The sequence below is a fragment of the Gigantopelta aegis genome, chromosome 14 (genome assembly GCF_016097555.1).
Source record: "Gigantopelta aegis isolate Gae_Host chromosome 14, Gae_host_genome, whole genome shotgun sequence".
Classification (NCBI taxonomy): Eukaryota; Metazoa; Mollusca; class Gastropoda; order Neomphalida; family Peltospiridae; genus Gigantopelta; species Gigantopelta aegis.
In genome coordinates, this window is record NC_054712.1 from 23749006 (window position 1) to 23763842 (window position 14837).

A 14837-nucleotide genomic window follows, 5' to 3' on the forward strand; every position below is an offset into this window, starting at 1 on the left:
TTCTTGGAAGGAAAAACATGCGGAAATAAAAGCCACATCTCTAGCAATAACTTCCATGTTGATTCTCTGTCATCCAATCAATAAGAGCATTTAAAAGAAGTCGCTTGGAAGTTTGTTTTGTGTTCCATGCTTGCCGCTCTTTTGGACAATCCAACAGCTGCCATTTGTCTTTCCCTCACTGGTGTCCGAGGAAGAAAAGACCAGAAAAAGAGAAGAAAAAAACAGAAAAGAAAAAACATTATTGCAAAAATGCAAACATTGAGGATGCCGACCACACCAGCATGTCAAATATTATGTTTAAATTAGCGTGTTTGGCCACCGGTTATAGTTATGCAAGTAATGATTGTGGTGCATTATTGGAATTACACCATGATCCCCCTGTCCACCAAACACTGATGTTTGCCTTCCATGATTGAGGGTTGGTCAATATTACGATGCTGTGAGCTTGACATTGTCCTCGGTAATTCGGGTCTTTAAAGTGACTCGGAATGAAAATATTGCTCTCTGTTTTATGCCGCTGTCTGATTAGGCTGGAGATTGGAAAATTCCCATACTTTTATCCAATTTGTTGTCTTTCGATGCGAGTTTCAGAAAACATTTGCTGAAGATAATGTTTTGTGACAAAAACAAGCGAGTCAGATGTTAAAGAGTTGATTCTTCAGGCTTCTTTTACTGAGGAATCATACTTCAGAGGAGTTTTTTGGGTGGGTTTTTTTCTAATGCCACTGAAAAATGATATAGGACTCTTAAAAATTAAAATTAAAATAATTAAAGAAAGAAACCGAAAACTACTTTAAACTGTTATTTCTATAAAATTAATTTTAATCCAATAGAGTGTTTATTAGTTGGCTGTAATTGGTTATTTTTGGTGATTGTTTGTAACGGTCCTGCCGTCGACGTGTATTTTACATGCTTACCGTTAATCATGTCTCTGCCTTCAGTGGATATAGCTGTTGACTTCTCCTCTCAAATAGCCTTGTACTTTAAAAGGTTGTGAACCCCAGAGTGCCTTTCTCATTTAACAGACAGCGTGCCCAGTTATAAAAATAGATAGCTGGTAGGATTTATTCCTAAAATATTGTTATTGGTTTTTGGTTTTTGGTTTTTTGTGGGGGGTGGGTCTGTTGCTTTTTTGGTTTGATTTGGGGGGTTTTTGGTTTGAGGCTTTCCAATAAAAAATTCTTCTTTTTTTAATTGTTGTCACGGTTTTGTGATTTTTGTTGATAAGAGGAATCAAATGACATTAGGGATAATACATCTATATACTTTCAAAAAACATTAAAAGACATTATTTATTTTTCTGTTTCTTGTTCACAAACCCCATCATAATTTTATTATGCCAATAGTACATCCATAGTTTTCAGACACAAGCTGATAGAGCTGTATTCATGTGATATCTTTCTTTAGTAAAACAAGTTGTGCCACTGCCATTCCTCCACAGCTCTTGAATATAGTTCTTCCGGGTAGGTGAGTTGATAGAGCACTAGATGTTTATAAGAAGGGTTTCTGGAGAATTTTTTTTTTACTAAATACTGAGTCGTCCATTGCATTTAATATTCAGTGAATTTATGCATGAGAAAAACAAAATCTAAAAAAAAAACCTCATGAGATACATGAGTCTTTTCAAGACAAAGCAAAGTTTTACAAATTTTAAACATTTTGTTTTACTAATGTTAGTTATAGATCTGCTATATTAAATATATATATTTTAGTTTTTTTGTTTCTAGGCCTGTATCTGCATATGCATTGTTCTTCCGAGACACACAGGCTGCCATCAAGGGACAGAACCCCAGCGCCAGTTTCGGAGAAGTGTCCAAGATTGTGGCTTCAATGTGGGATGGACTTGACCCAGATCATAAAAATGTAAATATCTTTGGTTAACAGGAAATACCTTTCCACAAACAGTCGGTCATGAATAATTTAAAACAGATGATAACTATTAACACCAAACAAATGTTTATTATCACCTCTTAGCACTACAATAGAATATGTTATGCATATAGCTTATTTTATTTTGTCCATCTGGTTGAATAAAACAGGAATTAAAAACCTCAAGAATTTTTTTGAACTGCCCATTTTAATGCCACCCGAAAATTGTTCATGTCCTTATGTTTTTTAATGAAAAAAATTAAATAATATTTTTACTTTTTAATATCCTACACATTTTTTGGAATTTGTCTTTTTCCAAAGTAATTTTCATATTTGAAAAAGCTGAGTCATCAAGGTGTTATGGACAAGGTGTTATTTTCTGTTTCAAAATATTGATGTTTATTTAGTCTCACTGAAAATTTAAATTTAATTGTTACATTTGTTATGGTATTACTTGCATGTATGTAGACCTCTATTATAAGACCCTTCCTTGGGCCCTTTTGGCTATTGTTCTAGCCAATGCTCCACAACTGGTGTAACAAAGGCCATGGTATGTACTATCCTGTCTGTGGGATGGTACATATAAAAGATCCCTTGCTGGTAATTGAAAAGAATAGCTTATGTAGTGGAGGCATTAGGTTACCTTTCATTATATGTGTGGTCCATAACAATGTGTTCAACACCATATAACTGTAAATGAAAATGTGTTGAGTGTGTCATTAAATAAAACATTTCTTCCTTCATCCTATTACAGTAACACATCTTTTCTTAATCAAAGTTTTTTGTAAGATGGTAATAAACTTCATTGGTTATTTACACTAAGACAAAATCCCTTGTAGGCTGACAACTTCTCTTATACCTCACTTTCGGATTGGGATAAAAGATCACACAGAGGGTACATAAAAACCAATTTACTCCTCATCATGCTTCGTCAACTTCATATTTTTTATTATTATTATTTTTTAACAGGTTTACAAAAAAAAGACTGAGGTGGCTAAGAAGGAATATCTAAAACAGCTCGCTGCGTACAGAGCCAGCCAAGTATCGCAGGTTGGTGGATTTCCTATTTCTGTTTTCTACAAGAAATCAGACCAGGTTCGTATTCCATCCACATTTTACTCATACGCAGGGTTATAAGACTACAAGTTAGATTAATCTTATATTGTTACATGCATTTATTTTTAGAAATGTTTTGGAGTAAAATTGTTTTAATAACAAATATATTGTAGATTAGAACTTTGAAGGTTCGGTATTAACCACTTAAATGGTCATAATTTGTTTTTGAATTATATGCAGTTTTTAAAATATCAGAATTATAACCTGTATTTAAACGTTTATTTTATATGGGTGATTTACATACTATGTATTGTCCATCCGTCCATCCATCCATCCATCCATCTAAATGCTTGTTCGTCCATGAAATCTCTCATAATGTTGCAGCACACCTTGAAAAGCCAGTGTTTTACATAACATAATTAGGTCACAGTGACCTATTTTTCATGCATCATGTTTTGTGAATATCAAATACATGTAATATGATTTATACTTGTTTGAATTGTGTTTATTTTGATATTTTTTTTATTATTATTATTTATTTTGGGGTTTTTTAAAGAATAAAAAGGATTACTAGATAAAATTTGTAAAAGACATGTCACATGTTGCGTGGAATGCTTAGATCTGGTGTTTAGTAATGATTTTTTACTTTTTTAAATTTAGACTGTTATGGAAGAACCGGTTACGGAAAAGTCTCCATCCCCTCCAAATATAATGAACTCTGCCATACCAAACCTACAGCCTGTCAACAACATGGGAATGATGGCCAACATGGGAAACATCCAATCACAAGCACAGAGAGTGATGATGCCCGACTATGGCAACCAATCATCACCTCAGATGCTTCAGAACATTGGTCACCATCAACCAATGGGAGTTCACCAGACCAATAATATGAATTTTCATGATCAGTCTTTAAATCAGGTGTGCATTATTGTGATCATATATTTATGTTGTTATCTTAAACAATTATTTATCTAAAGTACCATTATAAACTTCTGTAAATTACAGTTTGTTGTATATTGTCAAATAATGATTGCATCACTGTAACAAAAATCCTACAAAGGCTGAGTCATTAAGCCATTACAATCCTATAAATTTCCATGTCCCAATATTTGTGTAGAAATGTTTTTAATTCTATACAGATAGTTATCTTAGCATTTGTCTACAAAAGCTGGTTCCTCACTTTAACAATGAAGATCTCCTAAAACAATTTATCCTAGAAATTTAAAAATTATAAATAAATAGCCTTCTCACCACATAGCAAAACCCCTACTAAGGCTGAGTCCTTGGTTTGTATGCACCTAGATTTTGTTTTGATTTTTAAAAAAACATTTTCGCGGATCTAGAGGTATCTAGAAATATTGGCTTTAGCTATGTTAAGTTCAGTACATAAATAATTTATTGTTTTTACTTTAAAAGAACATTATTTTGTTTGTTTCAGGACATGCATCCCAACAGTTTGATGGGAATGTCACGGTGTCAGCGCAGTGGCTGCACAAACCAGGCGATTGAAAACCCGGGCTGGGATAATGAATACTGCAGCAATGAGTGTGTTGTCCACCACTGCAGGTAACTAGTGCTATTCCTTTCTCCTCCTTCCTTATAATGTATTTAACCTTTAGACTACTGGATTAATTTTTGACAAAAACCATGTTGAGTGGGTACAAGTTTATAATTTTTACTCAGATATATTCACTTAAATAATTTATAAATGCATAAAATAAAGTTCATATTTGAATCGGTAAGTATTATTTTCTTGGGTTTTTATAATTTTTATATTTTAGATCAGTTAATGTGGACTAAAATTAGACAAAAAATCCAAAAAGTCTTGTTTACTTACCGGCATTTGTGGCCAACTGTCCAGTATTTATGTCTATTATTTCCGATAACAGTAGTTTTCTGACTAGAATTTTTTTTTTAAAAGAATTATGATTCATATCCCAATATTTGGTGATTTTCGTTGTTTGTAAAATTTATTATCAAATTAGCTGTCATAATCAGCTATTGATCCCTGAAAATGACCACGACATGCCGTCATTGTTGTCAAGTGAAAATACTTGCCGAAAACCACTTTTTCAACTCAAAATTATAAGCTATTTTCAAAACAAAAACGAAAACCTAAAGATAAAGGAAGCCGAGTTGTCTTCTGTTTCCTGTTATACATGTCTTTCCGATGAGTGTCGTGTGCAAAATGGCGGGAAATATGAATTGGGGAATGCACTGTACAGTATGTCAACTGGCGTGATGTCGGGCGAGATATCTCGCCTGCAGTAGTCAGAAGGTTAAGAACCATATGATTAAACCAGTGTTTCAGTGGCAGCACATAGACTAGTGGTAAAGCACTCACCTGATGCACAGTCGGTCTAGGATGCCCGTCAGTGGGCCCATTGGGCTATTTCTCATTCCAGCCAGTGCACAACAACTGGTTTGTCAAAGGCAGTGGTATGTACTATCCTGTCTGTGGGATGGTGCATATAAAAGATCCCTTGCTACTAATGGAAAAATGTAGTAAGTAACTACAAGTCAAAATTACCGATAGCCTATGATTAATAATTCAGTGTGCTGTAGGTGTTATTAAAGAAAACAAACTTAACGTGATCATCAAGTTGTACATTTATTTATCTTCATCTTTCATTTACAAATTTATATCCAAATGTTTTCTTAATTTCTCTTTCTTATGTATTTTACAGAGACATCTTCACAGCTTGGGTTTCATCAAGAGGTGGTGGTAGTGCATTTCCAGTCAAGTGACCTGTTACCATAGAGATGGTCCTTCATAATGATTCTTCAAAAAAAAAAATGTCGGCCACATTCCACTGGTTGACAAACGTTCTGTTTGTCATATTTATTTTTGTACAGACTTTCAAAGTGTCATTCTTTCCAATCGGGGGGGATAGGGGATAGGTCTTGTGCCTTGTTTGCGAAATACCACAAAGAACTGCAAAATACTGCAAAGAACTGTAAAATACTGCAAAGAACTGTAAAATACTGCAAAATACTGCAAAGAACTGCAAAATACTGCAAAGAACTACAAAACTCTTCAACAATTAATGTGCAGGGTGAATTCTGTTTCTGACAGTTTATAGAATTACACAATATGCAGATGTGGTTTTTGGGATCACTGGATGCTTCGTGACCTCATTTTCTCTGTTGGTATTTGTTACTCATTTTTTGTAATATGGAAATCTTCAGAATGAACTGGAAGGAGGAAAAAAAGTTGTATGGTGGATGAAAAAAACAAGAGAATGCAGTTACGTTGGTCACAAGATATCGACAATAAATAAGTGTCTTCTTTCGTAATGTGTGTGATTGTTTTTCAACAAAAATAACAGCACTGAAGAGAAAGATTAATTAAAGTTAATCCTGCATGGCAGAAGGTCTACAGTTGATGAAAAAGCAAGAACTTCTCATTGGTTCCATAATGTCAGCACTAAATAATTTATTGTGTGCGCAGGTGGAGGATATTTATTTAACATAACAATGACTAAGAATGGTTATGTTAACAAAAAGAAGTCAGCTGTGTACCGTAACTGAATTTAGAAAAGAAGAAGAAAGTATTTGTTTACTTCTCTGTATAAAGCTGTTGGGAATGTTTTCATAAAATTAGTGGACTGGCTTATGGAAATGAAAGACATAGATTTAATGATTGCAGATTGCAGAATTTTGCTTAAGAGATATTTTGTACAATATACAGACTTGAGATTTCTATGTGGTGCGATATTGGACTGAATATAAATGCATATTTATTGATGGCTAAGTACAGAATTTTATTTCTTCTTTTTTTTTCTTCTTTTTTTTTTACGTCTGTGTGTATGTAAATATTTTCTTAAGATCATTGGACTGGGTTGTGAAATGGAAAAAGAGATTTTATGATGCCTCATTCCAGCGACTCATTCCAGAATGATGCATAAGAATTCTTGATGATGCTACAAGAACTGGACTATGGAATGAGATTTAAAAAAATAATAATAATTCCAGTTTCTCATCCCCAACAGTGTAAAATTGGCACACACATGTTTTTGGACAGCTCCACATGTAAACTAAAGATTTTCCAAAATGTTAGAAGAATTCTATTGAGGAATTTAAAAAAGAAAAGAAGATTTGAATAACTGCTCATTTCAAAGTGTGGCGTGTGACCCATGTTTTTACATCTGTGCTCTGACCACATGCCTTCCGAATCTACATAATACTGAACTGGATTGTGGGATACAAGAAAGTGAACTTAATGATTGCTCATTCTAAACTTTATTGCAGAAGAGTTTATTGCTTATTAATGTTTACATATGATTTAAAATTTTATCATCACACTGATACCATTTTTCATTATCTGAAGCATTTTTTTTTTTTTTTTATGTGCATAAATGTGGTGGCTGGTAAAACGAAAAACATGTTGCAAATGGAATACTATAAAGTGCAGAATATTTGTGGTGCTGTTTTTTTCTAAATATTCATTTCATTTATAATAATTTCCGTGCTTAATTCCAATTAAGGTTCAAGCACATTGTCCTGGGCACACACTTCAGCTATCTGGGCTGTTTCTCAAGGACAGTGTGTTAGTGAGAGAGAGAAATTGGTGGAGTGACTTATTGAGTCATTAAACTCGCTCTGGGTGGGAGCTGGTTCCGGGATGTGAACCCAGTAAGCACCAGTCTTAAAACTGATGGCTTAACCACTACACCACCGAGGCTGGTGTTCTAAATATACTACAATGATAGTTTCTATAAGTGTTACATGGACAACTGGGCTTAAAGCGGGTACGAGGCAATTAAGTGCATAGGTGTAAGGCCACTAGTCCAACTTCTCTCTTACAAACCACTAACAGCTCGCCATTATCTAAGGATACAATATTACATGTGAACCGTCATTCTATTCATTTGTTGGTTACACAACTTTAAATATACATGAACTACCAGTCGGTTTCTAGTTCGAGATGAACTGTTACATGTTCTGAAATTAAGCTATAAAAGCTACAATCTTCAGGATCACCAGAAATTTATTTGGTATGCAAATTTAATTCACGTAACCAAACAATCGGTTACTTAGGTGAAAATCATGTGAACCAAGTTCCAGTTACCCAAGATTTTCATATATTGTCCCCGGTATCTCCTGTCTTGAACAGACAACCCACATAGCTGACGTGTGTGCCGTGCTTATGCTTGCCAGCTTGAATCTTAATTGGATAATAGCATAAAAATCAAAAATGAAAGTAGAAAGCGACATTATTTACCTTCAAAGTTAATTAACATGCCCATAGTTAATACTGTATTACAAATTGGATTAAGCGGCATTCTCTTATGTGATTTGTCGCACAGACTTGTCATGAGAAATAGGACATGTTCTAATCGGTATGACTTCGACACGATTTGGTGTTCTCACAGAACGATTTGTCGCACAGACTTGTCGTGAGAAATAGGACATGTTCTAATCGGTACGACTTCGACACGATTTGGTGTTCTCACAGAACGATTTGTCGCACAGACTTGTCGTGAGAAATAGGACATGTTCTAATCGGTACGACTTCGACACGATTTGTTGTTCTCACAGAACAATTTGATTGCATGCGACAAGTCAGTGTCACTAATTACATAATGAGAACGCCCCTTTAGGAGTGTCAAACGTTTTAATCTGTTGCTAGAGAAAGAGGCCAAACATTTGGGCACCATGAATATTCGACACTTTGCTGTATGGCAGTTGTCACTCAAATATTATGAACATGAAAGATGTGTTGTTCATTCATTACATTGTTATCAGTTATGTATTGTAAAATGTCAGTAGTATTGATGCTCTCAAAAATACTTGTTTCTATTGTTCATAAACAAACAAAAAAAAGTTAACATTTGTAGATATTGCTTATTTAAGTGCATCTTAAAAATACAAAGCATGACATCATTGTGAATGTAAAAGTGGAAATCTGTTTTATTTATTTTTTTGTCCGAGTTATGGTTGGTCTGAGTTAAGTTATGGTTGATAAATATTCAAAGTTGTATTTAACTAAACAGTTGTGTAACTGTCATATATTAACTAAATATATGTATTTTTTAAACATAATGTTATAGTGAATGTCTTGAGTTATTAAATTATTATTCACTAATGTAAAAAAAAATATATATTCCTGAAAGACAAATTTCGAAAACCTACAAATGACATTTGATTCTCAAGTTATTTTCTTGGCTTCTAAAATTTTTATTTAAAAAAAATACTTTTTATCAATCAAGGATTGATATTGCTGATGGATCTAGTGTGTTACTCAATGTGTGCATCAGAAATTTTATTAATTTTCACACTGCTCTTTTCTATACCGGTAATGGCTTTCCAACATGCAGTTACAGATATATAATTTTCAGTTTTATTATGAATAATGCTTTGATAATAAACCCAGCAATGCGATCTCAACCTTGTATGGGTTAATTTTAGTGCAATAAAGTCAGTTTGTGTAAACATTACAAATCTTTTTAAATGTTAATTGATCGCAATTAATCATTCATTGGGACTGACAAATGTGTGTGGTATTTGATGATATTTTCAAATGATTAGAAATATCAAAGGTAAATCATAAATTCCTTTATTAAAAGCAATTACATAGCAAAATGATCTAACAAAGTGAAACTACATGTATTGCTTGAATTTATACTAATTTAATTTGAACCCTCTTCCCCCACCCCACCCAATATTTTATTTAACCAGATATTCACATGTTTTCAGTATTTTGGTATGTAAGTTAATTATAGCTCTGTGGCTATCATTTATTAAAAAATAAGTTCATTTTTAATCAAGGCCTAAAAAAAAAAAGTGTGTTTCTGAGAATGTGCCAAACAAAATAAGGCTTTACAAAATATTTTGAAAATCTGCAGTTTTACTATTTTCACCTACATGTTATTAAACAGTCTTTTAAAAAATAATAATAAATAATAATAATAATAATAGACTCAAAAAAACATTGGGTTCGGACCTTTTTTTAGTCGGGCTCATGGAAATGCATTTTTTTTTTTTTTTTAGGCCTAACACTAGCTGTTTAAACTGTTTGTAAAATGGCTGATGGTAGCAAGCTTTACCTGCAGAGGAACATACATGTTTCAAGTCATGCAATCCCAGCAGTTCCGTCTTTAAGACAGAAACTGTACACACCACACAATAAAAGTATTTCCGAATTATTGTTACCCTATAGTGTAATTTCTTTCGTACTGATTTCATTTTTACCCACTAGACTTACAATGGTATCAGAAGATGATAATAACAGGTTTGGGGGGGGGGGGGGGGGGGGGGGATCTGTATATTAATTCGACGTTCAACTAGGGGAACCAATGTGTTATTTTTAAGAGTTTGGAGAAATGCCCCCTGCCCTTGCCACATCCTCTTCCGACATCTATGTCTTCACTTCAACATTAACCGGCGTCGTGGTAGGCCATCAGTCTACAGGCTGGTAGGTACTGGGTTCGTATCCCAGTCAAGGCATGGGATTTTTAATCCAGATACCGACTCCAAACCCTGAGTGAGTGCTCGGAAGAGTAGCCCATGTAGTGGCGACAGAGAGTTTCCTCTCAAAATCTATGTGGTCCTTAACCATATGTCTGACGCCATATAACCGTAAATAAAATGAGTTGAGTGCATTGTTAAATAAAATATTTCTTTCTTTCTTTCACTTCAACATTCCAGTAAAACTGTATCTTGAACTTTATAAATGAAACATGTTATTGTATGCAGTAATTTAAATTATAATACATCTCTATGTTTTTATTCAAGATATGTGTAATAAAATAAATAATAAACTGACGTTATTTACTTAACTTGTATAATATTATTTTAGTATTTTCATTATAATAGTTATACCAGACTTGTCAAAATAAGATGACACCTGACACAGTTCATCAGCTATTGGACATATGTGTGTAATTTTACTTTTTACAAATAACACACCAGACCAAAAAAAATTAAATAATAAAATGTTTAGGTCAGATGTATACAAAGCTTTATTAGATGCTTTGTTGTCTTTCCAAGCTTTCCATTTGTACTCTGTAATTAAATCTATTTATGTTAATGACATTAATTTAATTTAATATTTTACAGTGAAACCTCATTTATCCTGCAGTCCATCTCAATGTGACAAATATTTATGTAAAGCTGCAAAGCTTCCATCAGCAAAATTATTCATTATTTTGGATAGTCAATTGTGGGGAGAGAGAAGAAAAAAAAAACAGGAATCAAAATAATGGAAATTTGCTTCATTCATCATTTTTTGGAACACTAAAGATTCAGTAATTATTTCCAGATCACTGAATCAAAATATGAACGAATGGTGTGGGGTTTTGTTGGGGGTTTTTAATACATGATCATGTCATGGGAGATAACCCTTGACAAATTGTCTGAAAAGTTAAACCTGAGATCCGATCAGAAGGCCAGATACTTGCATGATTGCCAGCTTTGATGCTAATACATTGTAGTGAATCAGTTGCTGCTGTTTTCTCCTGAAGATGCTCATGATATAACTCCAGGCTGTGCTTGATTGGTCTATTAGAATTCAGAGATAACTGTTAATGTTCCACTAATCGAACGAAATTGGAACAGAAACCCTGTTGGTTGGTAAAAATATCTTCAACATTGTTTCTAGAGCACTGCATGAATTGCATATAACACTGCATATTCACACATGCCTACACTAACATCAGACATCTGATTCTCCTCAAAACACCTCCAGGTTGGAAGTTGTCAGAATCCAGTTGGAACTGAATTCTAGGTCGTTCTTTTGGGATTTTCTATTATTTTCTATTGTGGTATTGCCAATCCAGCATACCCAAGTAACCAGGGAATAAATGTGATTATTTGAGCAATGTCTGACTTGGAGTCTGAGAAGAAGAGTACACTGTCGGGATTAATGAGGTTGCACTGTATTTTATTATCAATAGGTACTTGGCCCTCATATAACTGCGTATGGTATTTCTGTCTTAAACACACTCTCACTGTTAAAATGGTCATTTTTCACAAATGTAGTTCGTTTTAATATTTTAAAACAAACAAATATATCCAGCATTTCAGAACCTGACGTTTTAAAATCTTATCCGGAAACAAGCAAATGTTAATGTTTGTGATTAGCCAAAGTGTTCAGAATCATTAGACAACCCGACTAATGTTAAATGTTTCTTTTGTTTAACAACACTACTAGATCACATTGATTGATTGATCATCAGCTATTTTATGTCAGACATTTTGTAAATCTGACAAATAGTTTTCAGAAGAAAATAACCTGTCTTTCTATTAACATCAAGGTATCTATTATAGGCACTTTCCTACATATAGGACAGCACATGCCATTGCCTTTAATATACCACTAGTGGACCACTGAATAGGACAACAACAAAAAACATGGGTCTGCCAAGGGGATTCGATCCTATGACCCAAGCATCCAAGCAAGTGCTCTATTGACTGAGCTAAACTCTTCCCCATTAATACAGTGTCTTGAGCTTCTACACACATACATGTACCAGATGTACAGAAATACACGGTAAATACTTTAACAAAGAAACTTAGGTTCAATTAGAAAAACCACACTATGTTATAAGAGGAACAATGACTTTTAAAGTTACTCCAGGTGGCGCTTTTTGTTGTGTCTGCTTCATTGTAGTTGCAAGTTGACAGTGAAGGTAATATGTGTTGTAAGTGACAAAATATTATTATATATATATTCATTATTATGATAAAAAATTTAAAAAACATCATGCAAAGTTTAAAATAAAACTCATGGTGTTTATAAATGTTTAGTATTGTCCATTCAAAATGTTGATTGTTGAACTTTTGTTACCCTTTTTAACATAATAGAATTATACTTTAATTACTGCATTGGTGACATTAAAATGTTATGTAAACAAACTTATGGCTGGTCTAGAATTAGTCACATGGGAAGAGTTAGTTTTTTTTTAATTAATTAATTTAATGTTGTTGGGTTTTTTTTAATATATATATATCCACCACAGACAAAATATTATTTTTTATTATTTTTGAACCACATTTGTGTAGGAGAAAAGATATGGTGACCGATGAGTCAGTGACTAATAATCATAGTGACTCCCTCACCCCCATGTTATTAATTTTGGAACAGCCTGTATAAGTTATAAAATACAAAATGTTGATTGCTGAACACTTGTTACACTTTTCAACACAACTCCTCTGACCTAAATAAGGAACAAAATTAGATTCCTTAACAAATTAATATTTATGTATAAAGAATGTTGTATAATGGCACATGTTCATTGTCAGATGATTTAAACAGCTGGTTATTACTTTAGAATAAAAGTATACTATGACTGATCAATAAAATCTTGTTCTGTTGTTTTTCTTGTAGACATGTTTAGTATAGAAATTGCCAATGTTGGTTCAAAGCATAGATAATATAATGAGAGCAAGCTGTTGTAGTGCACGCCTGTTATGGGCACCGGTGTCTACTTACTTCAGCTCCTCCATCCAGGACAGGTATGTGAAAACCTCTCCCTGCATCTTAAGTACACATAAATTACAAGGTATACAGGCCTATGCTGTGTTCACATTGAAAACAAGCTGACAAAGATGTCCTGATAAATTACAAGGTATACAGACCTGTGCTGTGTTCACATTGGAAACAAGCTGACAAAGATTTCTTATTTAAGTTGGTGTGATATCACATTCAGTGAGAATACTGGTAATGCAATGCTTTTTTACATGGTTTCAAGTCCATAAAGCCATTCACACCTCGGTCATTATAAAATGATGCCACTGGCATGTCATCATTACACTAATGCAGTCTGTTTTAATCAAATCATAAAGTGTTCATACAGAAATAGATGAGGCATTTTTGTTGAATCGATGTGAAAACAGTTCACATAGCATTCCATTATAAGAGCTCTGTAGTGGAAACCGCTATACCATTACAAAGAGTTGAGTCGGTCTCACATTGATATAGAACAGAACACAACACAACACAAACTATTAAAGACAACATGGCAATATTCATGTTTTTTTAAAAGACAAGAAGAGGGTGGGTGTGTGAAGAAAGTTCCAAGACAGATAATATTAAATACTGCAGTTTGTTGTCCTGTTACATCCCTCTCCCACCCTTGATTAATTGTTAATATTCACTCTGGCACTGCGATACAAACCCAGTCCTTACCAGCTTCTCGTTGACGATGCTTTACCAAGGCATAAGTGAGACTGGTTAAAAGAATTAGTATATAGTTGGAGGACATACTGAATGTTGAAATTATTTTAGCAGCTACTACTACTTCAGGAGGCTGGGTGTTCGCAAACTGGTATCATCATCTTCATTCATATCACATTCATTCATCTAACAGACAATAAGCCCTCCTTAGTAAACACCAGATGGTGGACTACTAGAGTGAGGTTTGTGATGGATCAGGTGTATGTATGCAGGGAAGGTCTAGACTAAAAAGCAAAAAAAAAGGTTTTAATTTGTTTTTAATGACCCCACTAGAGCACATTGATTTATTAATCATCGGCTACTGGATGTCAAGCGTTTGGTAACTTGAACATATACTGCAGTCTTAGTGAGGAAACCCACTACATTTTTCCATTAGTAGCAAAGGATCTTTGATATGCACAGACAGGATAGCACATACCATTACCTTTGATATACCAGTCGTGGTGCACTGGCTGGAACCAGAAGACTGAAAAGCAAAGTTTCAGGGGAGGGGGGGGGGTTGAGTCGTGCTACTCCAGAAAATATGTTGGGGGGGGGGGGGGGGGAATGTGTTTGAGCATGTGGTGGGTTCAACCTCTGAAACATACATACACACCTGTGTGTTGTACCATCGTACATCAATGGATAGAGTTCAACAGAACTGTTGGGTTTTCACCGTTCTAATCTTGTCTTTCAAGGGAAAGGAATATTTGTGTTAATGACACAGAATATTTTAAATCTATCACCATTT

General features: G+C 34.0%; 1 protein-coding gene across 4 annotated transcripts in view; it reads left to right on the forward strand.

Annotated features, from left to right (window-relative positions):
• The window catches only part of LOC121389502 (TOX high mobility group box family member 4-B-like), a 116676-nt gene extending 109194 nt beyond the window's left edge, over window positions 1-7482 (forward strand). For 3 of the 4 annotated variants that reach the window (XM_041521156.1, XM_041521154.1, XM_041521157.1), the window contains 5 exons: window positions 1728-1863; window positions 2839-2964; window positions 3586-3846; window positions 4367-4494; window positions 5616-7482. In XM_041521156.1, coding sequence (XP_041377090.1) covers window positions 1728-1863; window positions 2839-2964; window positions 3586-3846; window positions 4367-4494; window positions 5616-5676 — 712 coding nt within the window. In that variant the 3' untranslated portion in view covers window positions 5677-7482. The remainder of the gene's footprint in view (window positions 1-1727; window positions 1864-2838; window positions 2965-3585; window positions 3847-4366; window positions 4495-5615) is intronic. The other variant, XM_041521155.1, reaches the window with a different exon arrangement.
• Window positions 7483-14837: the final 7355 nt, after the last annotated feature.